Source organism: Pholcus phalangioides, unplaced genomic scaffold, assembly GCF_987345545.1.
Source record: "Pholcus phalangioides strain wild (caught in Gottingen) unplaced genomic scaffold, Ppha-v1.0 ptg000039l_1, whole genome shotgun sequence".
Lineage (NCBI taxonomy): Eukaryota > Metazoa > Arthropoda > Arachnida > Araneae > Pholcidae > Pholcus > Pholcus phalangioides.
The window spans coordinates 20,694,509-20,713,997 of NW_028301625.1; the positions used below are offsets into that span (position 1 = coordinate 20,694,509).

General features: G+C 31.2%; 1 protein-coding gene across 1 annotated transcript in view; it reads left to right on the forward strand.

Moving 5' to 3' along the window:
- The window catches only part of LOC149065674 (diacylglycerol kinase theta-like), a 132,647-nt gene that overhangs the window by 60,289 nt on the left and 52,869 nt on the right, over positions 1–19,489 (forward strand). The window contains exons 11-14 of the mRNA XM_089254062.1: positions 1,002–1,144; positions 10,524–10,588; positions 15,540–15,690; positions 17,538–17,722. Of these exons, the coding sequence (XP_089110188.1) occupies positions 1,002–1,144; positions 10,524–10,588; positions 15,540–15,690; positions 17,538–17,722 (544 nt within the window). The remainder of the gene's footprint in view (positions 1–1,001; positions 1,145–10,523; positions 10,589–15,539; positions 15,691–17,537; positions 17,723–19,489) is intronic.

The following is a 19,489-nucleotide window of genomic DNA, read 5'->3' on the forward strand; positions in this document are numbered from 1 at the left end:
AGCTCAAAATTCAAAATTTTGCCATTTTTGTTGAAGGTCTTTCATCTTTAGCACATGGTAATGCAGACAGTGAAAGAGTTTAGTGTTAACAAATGTCTGCTTGAACAGTGAAAAGTTTTTGGCAAAACTTTCAGCATTTCACAGAAAAATTACTTCTTTTCTTGCAGATATGGTTTGTTTTTAATCCTGCTCCATTTTCAAAATTTCTGCTCCAAAAATGAATTTTTGCGGTTACAAAATGAATGAGGGGCATTTGCATCTCTGAAATTGCAGTTTTTGAGCTCATCTATAAGATTTAAAAACAAAACTACACAGAAAATTCTATAATTTTATAGTAGTATTTATGACGTGTTACTAAAATGAACTTCAAACTACTTTAATAATGACCATTCGTCAGAATTTTATGAATTTTAAAGTTGGAAAAAATTTACAAATTTCAAAAATCTGAATTCAAAATTAAATTTTTACCAGGGGTTAATTTCCAAACCTGAGTTTCATTTTACTAACATGTGGCAAGTAAACATTTCTGTAAAATTTCAGAATTTTGTTTTTGCAGTAGTTTTTTTTTAAATATCTCGGATGAGATCTGAGGAAACTGCGATCTTAAAAAATCGTGATAATTAACAATCATGTAAAAATTTGAAAGTGTATACACACACACAACAATAGAGGAGAAAAAACTGGTTTGCTTTCTCAATTTTTTAGGTTTATATGATTGTTCAGTTTAAAAAAACGCCAAGTTGTACGTTCGGTGAATTTGACAGGATTTTGAAGTGACATCATTAATTTTTAAAGTATCACTTATTAATTATGGGTCAAATAAAGAAAGTGAAAACACTTCCATATCAGTTTTTCACAAGGAATCACCTGTAATTATTGGGTGGTCGTAGTTACCATCCTGTATACAAGTTAATGGTTTCACCACTTCAGTTTTAGTATGCTTGAATTTGAGTTTTGATAGAAGTTTTTGTGATACAAATACTCAGTTTTTAATTATATAGGGCTGCAGATACCCACAGAGTAATTCCAGTCACAAGTGATACCAGTGTTGAGGATGTCATGTCAGCTACTCTTACTATGTTTGGTTTAGACACCTCGGACATAAACAAATATAGACTAAGTGAAGTAACTTTAGATAAAGGATGTAAGTTATAACAGTTTTACTTATTAATATATTTATGAAAAAATATTTCAGTTCATAGCTAATACCATATTTCCCTTGTTGTATTTATACATCACATCTTTACAGGTTGAACTTTAATATATATAATCTAATATCTAAGTTTTTTCTTGTATTCAAAGACATATATTTAATAAATACTTGCACCTGATTAGTTCTAAATAATTCAATTAAAATTAAATGAAATGACTGAAATATTATGTAATGTTTATTAATTAGGGTTTTCTTTTCAATTTTTGTCTTTTATAAAACAAGAACATGTTCAGCCTTCCTCTAAAATTATAGTGAAACTTCTCTTACTGGGAAACAGCAATGTAGTGAAACCTGTTTTTAATGGTCACCCCCTTTTATGGCCAAAAAAAAAATATTTCCTATGAAAAACCCTATTTAAGTAAACATTTTGAACACTTGTTTTAAGGTCACACTCATATACAGTCACTGACTTCGTTCTCACAGACACAAATATTCTTTGTTCAAATATTCCTCCTCCATAATCCCTCGCACAAATTTTGCTTGATAAAGCTGTGGCTTTTAACAGTATTTGAAGATGATTTTTAACTCTTGAAGCTCATTTAAACCACGGCCTTATTCAACATTTTTTTTTCTGACTTATAATAGGGATTTTAATTAATTTTTATATGTATTTTTATTTTCATTTCAATTAAAAAGTATTTTTTAACCAGAATATACAGTCGAATTTATATTGAGACCTTGAAAATACACATTGTATGTAAACTTTGGTATATCCATAACGACTTGGCATAGATAAGAAATACAAAATTGCCTGTGTTTTGTAACACAAAAAATGTAGATACTTCATTGTATGCGAAAATTTGTAATATCTAAGTTCGTTATAAGTTAGTCCGACTGTATACTGCTTAATGTTTTATCAGTATTATTATTATAAAACTCCCAAAAAACTGAACAGTGAGTGAAACTTATGAAATTAAGTTTCATGTAATTGCTAGTGTTTCATTACACCTTGAACAAAATTGCTTCAGCTTATATGAAGCAACAGCATTTTTTTTTCAGCAAATTTTTTTTTTTCTGAGTGAGACTCATTTACCAGAAACTATGGTAATTTTTTTTTAATGTTCCATCGTAAATTGGGTGTTATAATCTCATCTAACCTACATCTGAATAATCATATTGATTATGTCTACCAGAAATGTCTCGAACTTTTCTTTCTTCGCAGCAACCTCAGGTATTCTACTTGTGATGTCCGACTTCTCTGCTATTAAACTTATATCGCTCCTATTCTTTCTTATGCAGCTGAGGTCTGGGACCCCCACACATCCTAATAATATTGACAACCGTGAATCTATCTAAAATAAATCTGCCCGCTTTATTCACGACTGCTGGCCCTCTTTCAGTTTCCATTGAACTTAATCTCAACCCACTTGCTACTCACAGACTTATCTCACGCCTAGCCATGCTTTATAAGATTACTCATGGTTATCTAAATTTCGATACATCCACTATTCTGACTAAGCCCCCCATGTTTCAATAGACTTCATCACCCCAAAAAATTAAAACCTATTTTTTCCTCAACAGACTGTTTTAAATAGTTTCTTTCCTAGTACCATAGTTGAATGGAACAAGCTCCCCTCTACTATTGTTAACTCCCCCACGGTCTCTGATTTCTTGTCAGATGCTACTAAATATCTATGTGTAAATCTACCGTGTGCTCTTGCATCCTTTGAAAAGACCAACAATATTGCATACATGAATAAAAAATGTCTTAACTTATGTTAACCCTTTCAGCAGCAATCCAGAGATATCTCATCAATCTTGATCTGCTTTATTTCTGTCACCCCAAAATATCTTGTCAATCTTGATCTGCTTTATTTCAGTCACCCCAAAATACCTCTTCTAAAAATGTGCCGACGCTGTTTTTACACCAAAAAACATGTTTTCCATCCCCCATCCAACGAATCAACTGCCAGTGGGTTTCTGTCCACTTGTTCAGCTCTTGTTCAAGAGCGAGAAGATACTTTGTATAAATAAGATTTCTTTTCCAAAAAAAATATTTTTCTTCTCAAAGTCACACGTCATGGCAGGTGTTTTTGTATCATAGCGAAGGAAAAAAAAGCAATGGATGGAGTCAATTTTCTTGTTGGGGAGAAAGCAGTTATCAGCTCACAATCAGAAAAACTAATTCTTATTGAAAATAGGTGATAATTTGTTTGAGGTTTTGCAATTTCAAATGTGGCATTTATAAAAATAAAATGAAAAAAATGTGGATCAGGGGGAAATTTTAAAAACTGCTTAAAAGGTTAATGAAACTTTGTTTATATTTCAAAATTAAGTATTTTAAAGGCTTCAATATAGGAACTTTTTTATGGTCAAATTTTGTGTTCAAAAGAGGGGTTTTGCTGAACATAAGTACTGCAGTACCTACAATATATGTGGGAAGGGAAAGAATTTGTACTTTGAAAATTGCATTTTTTTTTAATTTTAAAAATGAGAAATACAATTTTCATTTTTGTTTAAATTACAATTAATAATTACTCTCTAATATTATTTATTAACATTTTCATCTCTTAAATAAATTGTAATTCATATATCAACAAAATGTGTACTGGCTATCTTACATAAACCTACATACCCCATGGAAGATAAAATTAGCTCTTTTCTAAAAACACCTAATTTTCATAAAAACTTACCAACCCACTTTATATACATATTAGGATTGGGCACCCATAATGGCTATTATTTTTTTCTTGGGAAACTAAAACTCTGGAATGTAAAAGTGAAACAGGAGGGTTTACAGATATACAGGGTGCATAGATATAACAGTGTATGACATTTTACTGTTGAACCATTGATCCTAGAAGCATACATCCAATTAGAAAAAGTATCCAAATAATGTGCAGTACTCGGATGTCATTCATATTGCTAGGGGATGTGTAGTTATTAAAATAAAAATTTTTACAAAGACATCCTGTTCTCAAAAATTCAATTAGCAAGTTGTTGCCCTGTCTCTCCTGATGCCAACGAAGAAATTCCACGTTTCTAAGTGCAATATTCACTGAGATTAAAATTTAAAAAACGAGGAACGTTGGGAAAAAACAGCATTAAATGCAGGTAAATCGTTTTGCTCGCATTTATTTTAATTTTTTTAAATTCATATTTTATTTTTATTTATTTTTTAAGTATCTCTTGTTTATCTCTCACATTTAAATCTTTGTTTTGACAGGATCCTTGCTCTCAATTGTTGTATTAAATTATTAACAATTTACTTATAGAAATTTTAGTTTTCAACACCTTGGGAAAACCAGTTTTGGCTATCTGAAATTCAACTAATCCATACAAATCCAACTCCACCTTTCTGTTCAAGCTGCTTTTCTTTGAGTCCTCAGTTTCTTTTGTCACTTCCCTCACTTGACTACTTTTTTTCTCTTTTTCTTTTTCTGTTGAAATTTCAATCAATGAAAATGCTTCCAAATGAAATCCAGATGCCAAAATTAAGACACAATATTTTACAAGGGCAAATTTCCTTTTGAGTTACCAACAGTTTCTTAGTAGAAAAAATTCATTTGGAATTTGTTTTATATTTAAAAGCAGTGGACTGATTTTATTAACCAGTGATTTTACTGGTGGTGGGTACTGTATATCCAGTACAGAGTGGTACTTACAAAATTAATTTGCTACTGGAAGTTTCTTGCATCATGACAATCTTGTACATAAAATCGAATTCGCCTGTATGATATAATGGAGATTCTGTTAGTGTTTCATATTTAAAAATATCAATTAAAAATTACTTTTTAGTATCAATGATTTCAGGATTTGGGTGTATGTGGTATTCCCTCAACTTAACTGTAAAATAGTCTAAAGAGATATTTGAAAAAATACTCATTCCCTCCATTGAGTTGGAGTGGTTGCTGATATAACCATTTCAATTTTTTTTTTTTGTTCAAGTGGTATTAAAAATTCTTGTTCACATAATCATCTACTCATTCCACTGTTCGGTCAGTTAAAATAATGTATAACTTTTTCAATATTATGAATAAAGTTAATGTTCTTAGAAAACAATCATTATTGAGTTTCAAATTTGTTCTTTAAAAAGTGTATTATTTAAAATAAAATACACACCTGTGTCACAATATGTTTTCTTCTAATGTAATTTATATCTCATTGATGTAAAGCTAATGTGTTGAAAAATATGGTAAGTATGAAGATTTTTGTCAATGGAAATTTTTTCAAAATCTCCTCACAAATTTTTGTATAGTCTGCTAAATGATATTAATGGTGTTAACTCATCTCAGTTATTGCTACAATGGACATATAGTAAATATCCAAACTGTTTTGATTTTTAGATTACTGTAATCATGTACAATTTGTCATTAATAGTAGTCTTGATAATCGGGTGTGAATGAAACAGATGCTACCTTAACCAGGGTTGGGTTTTTGAAGCATCAAAAACAGGTTTAAACTGTCAAAAACTAGTTTAAACTGTCAAAAACTAGTTTAAACCATCAAAAACTGTCAAAAATCATCAAAAACCTAACTGCTTTTTGATAATGTTTTGAACACAATAGGTATATAACATGATGAAAAACTTACTTTTTTGTATATTACAATATTTTATTTTTAAACATTAATTTATTACAATAATTAAAACAAAATATTAATTATAATTTGCAATTTTGAATTTTTCGACATAAGAGTCTAGAACATATAAAATATAGTTTTGTGGTTCATTTTATCTAAGCTATTGATTACCAGTGTTCAATTTGCTAAGTGGAATAGAGCTGCTTATTCAAAATATGTATGATAGGGGCATCACAGAGTTGGGTTTTAGACTTCAGAAACTATAAATCAGTATTAAAATAGTAAACTTATTGTCAATGTTGTCAAATAGTTTTTAGCCTGATAGATATGCTAAATAAAAAAACACTTATGTAGATTAAAGGGTTTTACATTTAGAATTATAATTACTGAGAATCTATTTTGATATTTTACAATTTTCTGATCAGCCCAAAATTTTATTCTGTGTAAAAATTCTCACACAGAATCAGGGTTGTTGATTTTTTTTAGAAAAAAATCGATTTATTTGATTTAAATCATGATTTTTTTGATTTTATTGATTTTTTTAAATAAAATATAAAAAAAATATATATTACTAACACACTAGTCACTAATCTATGCTTTCTTTAAAGAATATAACATTAAAGAAATTTAAACTTACAAAAATAATGACTATTTAAAAAATATTTGCAAACTAAAGATAAAAAATCATATACTTGTGAAATATTCCAGAACATTTTATTAAGAAAAGAAGGAAAAGCACTTCTTGAATAGATATCTTACATCAAGTATTAAATAATTTTACCCTGTGTGAATTTCATTTGTTTTTCTGTGTGTTCATTTGTTTCATTAGAAACACTAGTTTGGGATGCTTTGTCTACTCTTAATCTGTTTCGCTATTTGGAATGAACTGCACCCTTGAAAAAATCCTTGCAACATAGGCATCAGTGATTTGACTGTAGTTAGCATGTTTACAAATCAAATATCGCTCTCTGTAATTGTATCTTTACCCAAAACATTATAAAAACTATTCCACCACTCAAAATCAGACATTTTATCAACAACCTTAGTGTTAAAAAAAATTTTTTTTAGCATGAAATGATTCCAACTTTCCCAAAAACTTTAATGTAATTACCAAGAAACCAGAGCCATATTTTTGTTTGATAAATTCAAGACCATTAATTCCCTATTAGAAGTTAACACTGATGAGCTTATAATAAATCAGCAAAGTGTGCTAATGATTGTTTATACATATTTTTATACTCTGATGACAAAACCTTTTTATTGTTTGATGTTGATGCTTCTTTTATCTTCAATTGCAGCTTTTTCCATGCCAATACACATTCAGCTATGGAGCAGTTGTGTGTGTGTTCCTTTGTACAAAATCGTTAATTTTGGCTATTGGTTTCAGAATTGCAATTATGCCCTTGACATTTCTTTTTGAATCAATATTTAAGATTTCACTAGAGATGTTACTATTTGAGATCTGTGGTCTTGACAAACTTTGGTAACAACTGACGAATTTTTAACATAAGATTCAAGAGAATCACAATAAGTATTACATCATACCTCTGCAGGAAGACCAATGCACTTCTACCTTACACATGATACCATGCTTTTGAGAGATGATTGCAGAAGTATCTAAATATACTTTTAACATGCTTTGTTACATCAGTTTTAACCAAATCTTCAGCTGACAAGTTTAAAATGTGGGCACTATACCAATATGTAAGTCCCGAAAAGCCACGCTTTTCATCCAGTCTTTCTGAAAGAAACCATATTTACAGTAACAAAACTTGATATTTTACATTTGAAGTTTTCTTCTGTTGACTTCACCGAACTAAAAACCACATTTGCTAAATAATTTCCAGCATGTAATAAGCCGGATGTGTCAATAGCATCAACATGGATGGCTTTACCACATCATTTGACAACACACAGAATTTATTCATTATGTATATCCATCCATCGCCATGCAATTTTTGATTTTCTAAGTCAACTTTACATCCTCTAACTTCATCATTGTAAATTTTGGGTAACCATTTATCAGCTAAATTGGTACGACTATGGTATCTCTGATATATGATATACATATTAATATATATACCAGTATTATAATATAAAAATATTAGAAAATATAATATTTAAATTAATTTTTAAAATAATTTATAATAAAAATTTAAATCACTTTAGAGCTGCATAAACAATTTTATTCAATTACAACAGATAATTTTTCATATCTGGAAAAAATTGATTTAAATCACTACAACCCTGCACAGAATCTAACAGATTCTATGTGAGGATTTTTAGTAGTCTACACAGTACTTTAATAGTCTAATGTGTGTACACTAATTAAACTCATTTATTTTCATCAAAAAATTTCTTTAAGTTTTTAAGAGTATTTTCAACCAAGCAGAGCTAACATCACTTGATACCCAAAGCATTTGCATTGCACATTTAAAATTAAATAAAGCTTCAGTTGGAAAACCATTGCATTATAAATGCTAGTAAATATACCATATCATAATGCAGAAGTAAGAAAGAATAAGTTTGACTAAGGATAAGTTACAGGAGTTTCTTAAGCATCATATACAAGCTAGCATTGCCAAATTAAATGACATTTTAGTTATACAGTTTAGTATTTTGATCGCTAGATATATTTCAATGTTATGCACAATAAGAATCTCACACAGTGATTATCTAGATAATTTAATAATAACAGAAATCAACCTTACATATATGATGTAATAAACCTTTTTAAACACTTATCTGTTGTAAAGAGTACAGCAGATGGTTTATAACAAAGCACATATATAAGCAGTTGAAGAAATTGTGGAAGGTCAAGAATCATCTTGAATCAGAGAATGTCAAATCATTCCGTAGTTTTCCCTTCAGTGTTTATGCTGTGCTTTATTCGAATTGAAAAAAAAATATATTTTTTTTCCAAAATAATTCTGTAGAGAGTAGAAAGTTATTTTATAATCATATTAAATATTTATTCTTTGTATAACAGTCACTTTAAACATTACATGCAATTAACGTGTGCATTTCCAATGGGAATTTTTATATTGAAAAGCAATATTTGAGGTTTTTGACATGACAGTTTAAACTGTCAAAAACTACCATGTGTCAAAAACCTGCCAACCCTGACCTTAACATATTGTGAAAACTCAAGTTTATGGCATTACAATAAAAAAATATAAATGTGTTAAACATAATTGAAAAAAATACAGTATTTCAGGAAAAAATTACATATGCAACTTATATGGGTCATTTTCATAAAATATGGAAATTTAAAAAAAGTTATTCATATTTGATGAAATAATTGCTGAAAATTGTCTTCTTTGCACATAAGCTCTCTGTCAAATAACTTTCAATCTGAAATTATTCTTATTTATGTAAAAAATTTAACAAAATGCTGTCTTGGAAAAAGTTTAAAAAATGTCTTGGAAAAAGTTTAAAAAATGTCTTGGAAAAAGTTTAAAAAATGTCTTGAAAGAGAAGGAAATTCAAAATCTCTTCATTTTCTCAAATTGTAGAGAACCTGAAACTTTTGAGGTTCTGATTTTTGAGACACACTGTATCTAAAATATTTTTCAACCTGGCATGTTACCGGTCCCATGGCATTTCAATAACTTTTGTCCATTAGGCTGTGTGATTCTCTAGTAGTAACACTGTAGTGTATTTCAGTAATGTAAAATTTCATTGACTCGTATTGAACCATGAGAGAATTACCTAGATTGTTGTCAGATACAGGAAGCTTTTGTCCTCCAAGATGGTTCTTTGCAAAATATGAAAAAAGGGTGAAAAATCACTCAAAGCCAAGCTGTAATTACAAGGATTCACATGAAAATACTTCTAAATAAAATTTGGTCAATAACTGACTTTTATTTTTAGTGACTATGAACTCATCAATATGAGGATTTTATTTCGGAATGACATTTTTACTGAAGAATCTATCATGTTTCTTGTCAATGACCCTTTCGAAATTCATGTGAAAGTATAGTAGCTAGCCTTTGCATAAATTCCAACTTAGTGTGTGTGTTATTTTTGCAAGAAATCATCATAAAAAAGCTTCTGTTACAAAATCACTGTAGCTGTTACTGCATGGACAAAAAGTATTGTATGAAATTTCAACAGATACCATCCTTTGGATTCACAATCTTTACAACAGCCTTAATACTACTTAAACACTAATGAAGATGTTGCATTCTAATGTTCAATTACACAAGATAGTCAATAATAAATTTTGGCTTTGGTTTTGAATCATTCATTAAAAATTTCATAACTACATTTTGCTAGTACTCTGGAATACTAACTTTTGTTAGCAATCTATGCTATCTAAAATAATATAGCATGAGAAATGGAGGCGTTGACATTGAAAAGGAGGTAAGTGCAGAAACTCTGAATTTTACAGGACAAGCAAACAAAAGGTTTCACTTGCCTCCTTTTCAGTGTAAGAGTGGTTAAATTATCATTAGTGACATCTTAAGAACTGGGACACCTCAGTTATGCATCTTTCTCAGTGTTGCTGATTTTGTAACAAGAATGAAAAAGTTATTCAAATTTTGGCACTTGCCTCCTTTTCAATATCAATGCTTCAATTAACTTGAGTTTGAAACTTCCATCATGAATCAGGAAAATATTAGTAACTTTTCCTTCAGACTAATTACTCAACTCATTAAGTTTATTGTTCTTATAATTGAGACAAAGTTGGGGTATTTACTGGACACCTTACTTATTTATACAGTCTATTTGAAAATTAAATTCATTTGTTGATGATACATCTGATTTTCTCATTTAATTTCTTTAGCTGTTCATGAGAGGGCTATGGACAATCAAGAGGGCCCTTGGGACTTGCTTAAAAACATTGCCAGAGTGAGTTTTTTTTCCATGATCAAATGATAACGTGTCTGAATGTGACTTAAATGGCTTTAAAATGGAAATACGGTGAAACACTTCAAATATCCAGAAAAAAGACAAATTTTATTTGCATATTCAAAGATATGTGCAAGTGGGTCTACATGGGGTCAGTGGCCAAAGAAATAATTAGATGATTTTGTTAGATGTATACAAAATTGTAATAAGTAAATTTTTTATTTACTTCAAAGCTTTTTACTTTTGCCTTTTTATAATTATAAGGATATATTTATCAATATCTGAAATATGTTCAGTCCCTTTAATTTTAGATAAGGTAGATTCTACTCTGTACTAAAATATATGTTAGCTAATGAAATGTATTTAAATTGTGCTAAGTAGATTGGTAACAGTTGTGAATGAATGCTTAATATGTGTTGCCAGCATTCTATTCAGTTTCTAAAAACATTAGTAAAAATATTTTAAGGAAACATTTTCTGGTTCATTCTCTGCTAATGTGAACTATGAAAGAAAAGTCATTTGGTCTCTACCAGGACTGAAACCCAGGCCCCTTTTGCATACTAGGTAATCATGATATCTACACCACTAGAGACACAACCCTGCTTTTCCTTATTTCATTCACTCTGGTGTGAGGCACAGGTTATTTTAAGAAATTGTGATCGCGCCAAAAGCAAGAATTATAAGGAACTGATTTATTTAAAATCACTGGTGAAGACAAATATCTCTTGCTCATCCAGGACAATACAATAGGTAACATTGACCTATACAGTCTAAATCTAGAACATAAACACACATATAGATCAAGGCTGGACAAATCGCAAAAAAAATCAAGGCGCCAGAACAATTTTTTAGTTACCGAAAAAAATTTTACCTCAAGAAAAAAGATTCAAAATAGTTTCTTTCGACTTTTTCAGGGCCTCTTTCATGTTAGCAGGTAAGCTGCTATGAATTCTAAACATTTTGTGCTGCTCTCAGCCTGCAATTTAGTAACTGCACAAAGAAAATTTTATGCGCTAATACCAATTTTTCAGATGCCATGGCCATTTGAGCCCCCCAATAACTTCTGAAAAAACAATGTGATGCACCCTCCCACTCCTGCTTATGCCCTTGAGTCTTGTATAAACAGGACGAGCAGCAACTTTAAGCCTCCTCAATGTTTTCTTTGTCTGATTGCCTCTGGCCATGGCATAAGTTTAACTTTTTACACAGTTCCTGTGTGTTAAAACTTCCAGTTATGCAAATGTAGATCCCTTTCTGGAAAGTCATTTGCAAAAAAAAGTCATACTTAAATATATAAAATCACTGTTTTTGTGTGTAACTTATCACTGTGTTGGCAAGCTATCGTTGCCTCAAAAGTTGCCATTTTTAGGGACTGTACACAAATAGAATGAACTCAACCACATTTTATTCTTCAATTCACAGAATAAAAAAAATACAATTGCATTTTTTTTGCACAATTACAGAATTTATACAAATTTAATTAAGTTTTGCAATTTGCGAACCACACCCTCAGTCACAATGTCTGATAAATGCTGAAAACTTCAAAATGTCTTAAATTTCCCAAGGGGCAGTATTCATAACAAAATAGTATAGCTAACTTTTTATGTAGACCTTGTGTGCTAAAACTTCCAATTAGTGAAATGTAAATATGGATCTGAAAAGACATTTACAAAAAATTTTATATTTTTAAATGCAGTATATATTAATAGAGGCATTTGACTATGAAGTTTTCAGAATTTATTGTCAATGCTTGAAGGTGTGGTTCACAAATTGTGAAACGAATTCAACGTTTTAAAAAATTTTTGATTGTCAAAAAATGTAATTGTTATTGTAAATAAAAAGGACGAGTTAATTCTATCTGTGCATACTTGCTGGAAATTGCAACTTTTGAGCCAATCAAAACTTGCCAAGAGTGATATGTTGTCAAATCATAGTGATTTTATATATCTAATTTCTTGTGTGTGTGTGATAAATATTGTATTTACAAATATTAAATTTTTATGCTTACTTTTTTCTATATTTGTATTCTCAGCCATGCCCTCTCACAGTGACCCTTAGTTGTTTTCTCTACTGTTAACAAGATGCACTGTCTTAAAAGAAGAGTAAAAGCCTTCTAAAAGGTGCAGCAGACCTTAGTGCTAGTCTACAAAGTAAACTCTGGGAATTACATTTTTTTTTGTTTGAGGCTCACAGCATTTCCCAATTTCTCAAATAAATAAATCACTTTTGTGCCCACTTCAAAGTGATGGTCAGCCTATTGAAAGCTTGTGTTGTACTTATATATGTTAAGTTGACAATGGCCTTTAAATTTTGTGGGTTTTTCTGTGGCAATAACTAAGAAAGATGACTTCAGTTACATATTTTTGTCACACACCAAAAATATTAGGATTCAAATGTGATAGAAATGCAGACCTGCCAACTCTCCGGATTTTTCATCCTTCTTCTCGCTCTCCGGATTTGTTAAAATTTCTCCGGAGCAGAAAATTGGATTTTACGCGAGCTTTCACGTTGTCGTGACGTCAATGACTGCCATCGTTGTTAGGGAAACACCCATAGAGGACAGCCGTGATCATTTCCATCGAGAAACTGGAAAAAAGTCTTGGGAACCGCATTTAAGCAACTGGCAAAGACTTGACTTTGTTTACGTAGCGTCTTTCGGCAATCATTTATCAGGGGGAAGCCCTCGTTCGCCGAAATTCCTGTATAATCGTTATTGTATTACATTAACAGCCGTGTGGTAAACACAAATTTTTTCATTAGCAGCTTTGTATTTTGAAGTTTTTTAATTGTTTTTTCCGATTAAATATGTCTTCAGAAAGAAAATATAAAACTTTAAGCTATATAAAGCGAAATATAAAGCTTTTAAGAGTTCATATATCCAAGATTATCAATCACTGACAGCATCCACGGAAGGAAACTTATATTTTATGAATAGTATGTAGATGTGATTTCTCTATTCTGCATGGAAAGACTGACATGGAATTATACTCTGCTCGAGAGGGGGGCAGTGCAGAACCTGCCTTGGGGGGGGAAGAGAATGGAACTTTTTATTAATTGATTGAAATTTTTTTTTTGTGAATTTTTTTTTATCATGTCTATGAGTACCGTGTGGGGGGGGGGGATTCTCCCCTTCAGGAGAATCTCCGGATTTCTGGATTCCAAAAGTTGGCACGTCTGGAAATGACAATTTCCCCAATATTTGGGATTGAAGTTGCAATCAAAATGTGTAATTGAAGTTGCACCATAGAAAAGAATTGAGACCTAATCCAAAACAATATATAAATATGAAAGTTGAATAAATGAGGTTTTGCAGTACAACTTCAGTTTTCAATTCTCATTTGTCAATTAATGAAGTAGGATGTGGTGTCTATATATATGGGGTTTATTTAAGAACACCTTTTCTTTTTGTAAGTTATTCAACCACCCCTTTTTCTTGTTGAAATCAAGATGAACTTCAAATTTATTTTTAATTATATTTTATTAATGAAATAAATATTTGTTCTGGTAAATCTCTATATTTGCTTAAGGCATCAGATATGTTATATCTCTTTACCCAAAAAATCAAAGTTGAGCACATTGATGTATGGTGTGGGGTGCCTTGAGCTAACATTGTGGTGTATTTTTTATGATAAAAGACTGTTTCCAGGGACCTGTAAAGTCAGGGAAATGAACAGTCGGGAAAAATGTAAAATATTCATAGAAGTTATTTAAATATGGAAGCATTTGATAAAAGTCTGGGAAATTATTCTGCAAAGAGGGAAAAACATACCAGAGAAACAAAAATTCAAAATTTGGAAGGTTTAGATTTTGAATTATATGTCTTCTGAAGTTTCAATCAGGAAAATGATCAAGCAGATTTTGCTGGAAACCCTGATAGACCTTTCTCCCCTTGGAAGAAAATAAAGTGATCCTCCCCCAAGAAAATCCAGTGTACAATACCGGGTAAGCATATTTGTTTATCAAAGAGCAAAGAATCTAAGAATTTAAATTATTATAGAGGTGGGTAACCAGAAATCATTACTGAGAAAGTTTTACATGCTGTATTTTTTATTCAATTTTTCTTATTCTATTTCTATATATTTTATTCTCTTATGAGAAGAAGAAAATCTAGTGGTTCCCAACTTTTTATGCTTAAAATTAACCTTGGAAATTCTTATTGCAGTGAAACTTTGATATAATGACTCTGCAGACCAAGAAAAAAAATTGAGAGGCAGCAGTTTAACATTAGAGTATAGACATTTCCAAACAAGACTTGAAAAAATATTGTTGTAGAGGAATTTATCTTATATTATCATTGTAGTGAGTTTTCACTTTATATGCATAAAAGACTTGTTTGTCACTTGGAAAGTATAGGAGGCTTGCATATTCCTAGGAATGTGTAGAAGGCAAATCTTGCGTGCCAATATAAATACACAAGAGGCTTTCAAATCTCTAGAAATGAGTGAGATGTAAGAACCACTAGAAATGCTTAGTAATCTTGCTTACCTCTTCGGTATATTGTCATTTCTTTCTGCACTTTATTTCTCAGATCATTTTTTTTTTGGCCATTGCTGATTATTCTAATTATTACTACTACTTGAGTACCTGTCCTGTATAACATCTTGTTTCTCCCCAGGGGTACACGAGAGACTTAAGGGTAATCAATAGCATACTGCAGGTTGAGAACCACTGAAATATGCTATACTTTTTTTTGCACAGATTTAATTTTTTTCTAAGAAGCACCTCTTGAATTTATAGGAAATCAGTGAGGAGAGATGAAAAGCCTGTTAATTATATTTTTCTTTTGTTATAATTTGACCCTAAATTTGAATATTTGTGAGAAATTTCTGAAGTTTTTAAATTATTTAAATAGGTTAGAAATCAAATATTTATGTAATTCTTTGTGTAGAATAAGTTTCTTCATGTAGACAAGATTTCGCTTGTGGATTACTGGAAATCTTTTCTGTTGCAGGAGTCTGTCAGACAAAAAGAGCTGACAAGGTTTTATTTGCAGAAGAAAGAAAATGTTTCAAGCTCTAATGTAGCGCTTTTTGTTGGTAATCTCCCACCAAATCTATCACAAAGACAGTATGAAAATATTTTAGTGAATTTGCTTGGAAAACGTAAGTTAAAATAATCTCAATATGATAAAAGTTACTAAATTATAGTGATACGTGCAAGTGATGAGTTTTCAACCGTTCCTCACATGAAAATTATTCTTTCCCCCACCTCTGATAGATTTTAATACCATTGACCTTTGTTAAGACATAGCCCTTCAAAGGGTTTAGTTAAATTATATGTGCATGATATATGAATATTTAGTTTCAAGTTAATAAACACTTTTATAACAAAAAAATATGTATCTTGCTGTTCACATGAGATTGAAATATATGTGTAAAAGTTTTCAATTCATTGAGCAGTGAAAGAGAACTGAGTATTATTGTATGTATGCAGGATATAAAGGAAAGTCCCTATCAGCCATCGATATAAACTCTAAATCAAAGATAATTCTTCTGTTTATGTCATACTAAATTCCATTAAATGTCATAGTAAAGCAGGGTTTCTTAATACAAATACAACGCCACAACAGGCAAAATGCCCAACGAGATGGCTGTGAAAAAGATGCCCATAAAAATATGGATGTCATATATTTCAAAAATGCATCAACCCAATTAAAAATGAAATTAACAAAAATTATAAACAATATATACATGTGATAAATATCATACAATGCCCTTAGAGAATACTTATGGTTGTCTTATTCCAAGTATGGATAGCTTCTCGATTTACCCCAACATGTTTATCGTATTTCTTTTTGAGCGTGACAATTGTGTTACAATTTACTTCCTCCGGGGGTAAGCTATTCCATTTATTAACAACACTATTAGAGAAAAATTCCCTGCGACACCATAACCTTGCATTGTATGATTAATGTTTAAATTGGGCAATATTATCCTTGGGGGGGGGGGGCAGAATAAATCAAGGATTTTGGTAGCAGTTGCAGGTTACGATAGTAGCATCCTATAAGTATTGTTGAGTTATTAACCTCAATTTTAATTTTGTGAGACCAGTAGAAAATTAAGGCATGTGTTGTCAGGGTTGTAATGGGACCTTAATATACGACTTGGAGATTTTACCAGAGCTTTTCTATGCATATGTTACTGTAGCAGCCTGAAGGTTTTCGTAAGTTCTAGCATTTATCATGGTGAAATTGTAAAAGACTGGAAAATATTTGTAAATGCTTAAATTTTATTCTTTACCAAACTAAATCTGTAAATGCAGCATAGATGCATGCAATAGGTGCATTTGCACATATTGGTTAAAGTCTGAAATGAGCAATCAGCCTTTCAATACACATACCTACTCGGCTGTAGCCTTATCTAGTTTTTTAGATTGGAATTTATAAAGTTTCAGTTATTTTAGCCTCTGTAATGTTTCTCAAAGTTGAATTAATTTAGATCATGTGATACTGCTGACTCTTGTGCCTATATGGGTTGATTGAGGGCTCAAATAGAATGAGCCACTGATGTTCACTTTGCTCACTGTCTTCTTTGTTTGAACATTTGGTTGTATATGTTTGTGTAAATGGAATCATACTACATATAGATGAAATAGTATTTAACCTGTATCACTTTTTGAGTGAAAGTAAAGAATAGTAGAAGAAAGGCTTCCACACACACACACCAATTTGGTCAACAGAACACAGTATGTACAAAAAAAAGTTTTGGCAAAAACTTCAAAGTATAAGCATTTTTTAAACTTAAATTTCCTCATCTTTCTTATTTTCCATCACTATTTTTTTTCCTCAACCATACCTCAATTCACTAATCTTCAGGCATTTGCAGTAAAACATACATGAAACTGTTGCCCGACATTTTACACAATTATGTCATTCCTACAGTATGTTTCATATTCATTGTAAGTATTTCATAACTATTGTACTAACGTCCAGCTTTTAACTATCTTGCAGCTTATAAATTTAGGCAAATAGGACCTATATATTATGAATATGGATCACTCATAATCACGTATGATAATGCTGATATTGCTGTGAAGGCTTTTTACATGCTGCGCGAGACAAGCTATGAGGAGAAGAACCTCCTAGTCCTGCTTCTGCCAAATATAATTCCTGAGATGATTCCTGAAGGCACCAGAGTGAGTTTTATTTTGTTTCCACCATTTTTATTTTAAGATCAAGAATTGTATCCATAGAAAAATCATGTCAAAATTAATTTTTAGTCTGTTGTATTCCTATTTGATCAAATATTGTGGAGTTATCTTGAAGGATTAATAATTTCCAAGTTTATTATGTATTTGAAACGATATAATGATACTCTGTGGACCAAGAAGAAATATCGTCATAGAGAGGTAGCATTATCATTAGGCATAGCTAAATTTATGCCATTGTGCCGTTATTGACATCTCTTCTGAATTGGTGTTGTTTAGTTGTTTCATCCCGTAAATCAATTTCTGGCACAACACTTGTGTACTACACTGAAAGTAGCTGTATGGCAACCCTATCAACACTTTTTACAGGTTTAGATATTGTGAAATACTCATATTATTAGACACTCTCGAAAAAACAAGCTGGTGAAGAATTTAAAATTATATTGAAGGTGATTTTAAGTAAAATATAAAAAAAATATTGTAGGAGTTTCAAAAATGTTAAATAATATTTTAGCGAAGAATTTATCATAGTAGAGGATATAGTTGTATCAAGAGGAGTTTCAAATTAGGCTATCAGTGATTCCAAACAAGATATGAGAAAATATCATTGTAAAGGTATTTATCGTTATATCAAGTGTCATTGTAGTGAGGTTTCACTGTATTTTAAAATAGATAAAGCATTCGTATAGTAGTAAGGAGTAAATGTCCTAACAGAAACATTTTTTAAGGCTTGTCTACCTTGGGTGTGCTATGCATTGTCCTTGAATGATATGATGAACTTCCGGTAAATTTGAATGGGACATCGTATTATAATTTATTATAAGACAACACACAACACACCAGATAAATAAGAAAATTGTAGCATACTATTGGGATTGGTCCATCAAAGATACTCACTCCATGCCTCTGGAATCTCTTATGACAGAAGACTATGGCATGCTGTCACAATCGCAGGGGGGGGGGGGGTTGTGTGCAAGAGCTGCGTCAAACTATGCCAAAACAGTTCTCTTGTTACATGGTGCTTTAAGGTACAGAATCCCTGTGCATTTGGACCACTTCTTGTTTGTGATACACAGGGTGCTGCTGACGCACTGTAGATCATCAAATATCCAGAATTTAGGAAAAGGAAGCATGAAAATTTTGTTCAATGGATGCATTCTTCCTGAGACAAAGAAAAAGGTATGAGGTGGAAACTTCCATGCAATTTTTACTTTCTACCATAATCTTGCAACCTTGGAAAGTAGTTCTACTACTTTGAAGTAGAAAGTCCTGTACTGTTGTTGGTACAACCTGTAGGCTATCAAAGTCCCTGAATGAAGGGCTGTATGTTGAAATTTTCAATTTTGAAGACAGTTTTTTTCTCCTGCAGGTTATATGCTGAAAATAATGGTAATTTCACGGCTACCTACCTGTGTTCAAAGACAACATATCTATGGCTTAAATTTGTTTTATTTCCTACAAGATTGCACACGTGCCTTTGCGAAGAATCAAAAAGGGGATTGGTTCACTCGTTTAAATTATCAATTTTTTGGAGATCATTAGAAAAAACAGGATTTGTAAAAAAACTCCAGCTAAAATATCCACGGTTTTGCCATCTAGCCACTATGCAGCCATGTAGTTATCGTTGGCAGTTACGAATCGTGGCAATTTCACATTGCGAAAATCCGGATTTAGTGAACAGGTGCGGCTAAAGCAAAAATCTCTACCCCTGCTGAACCTCTTTTTGGTGTTACTGACCACATTTTTTTTGTGACA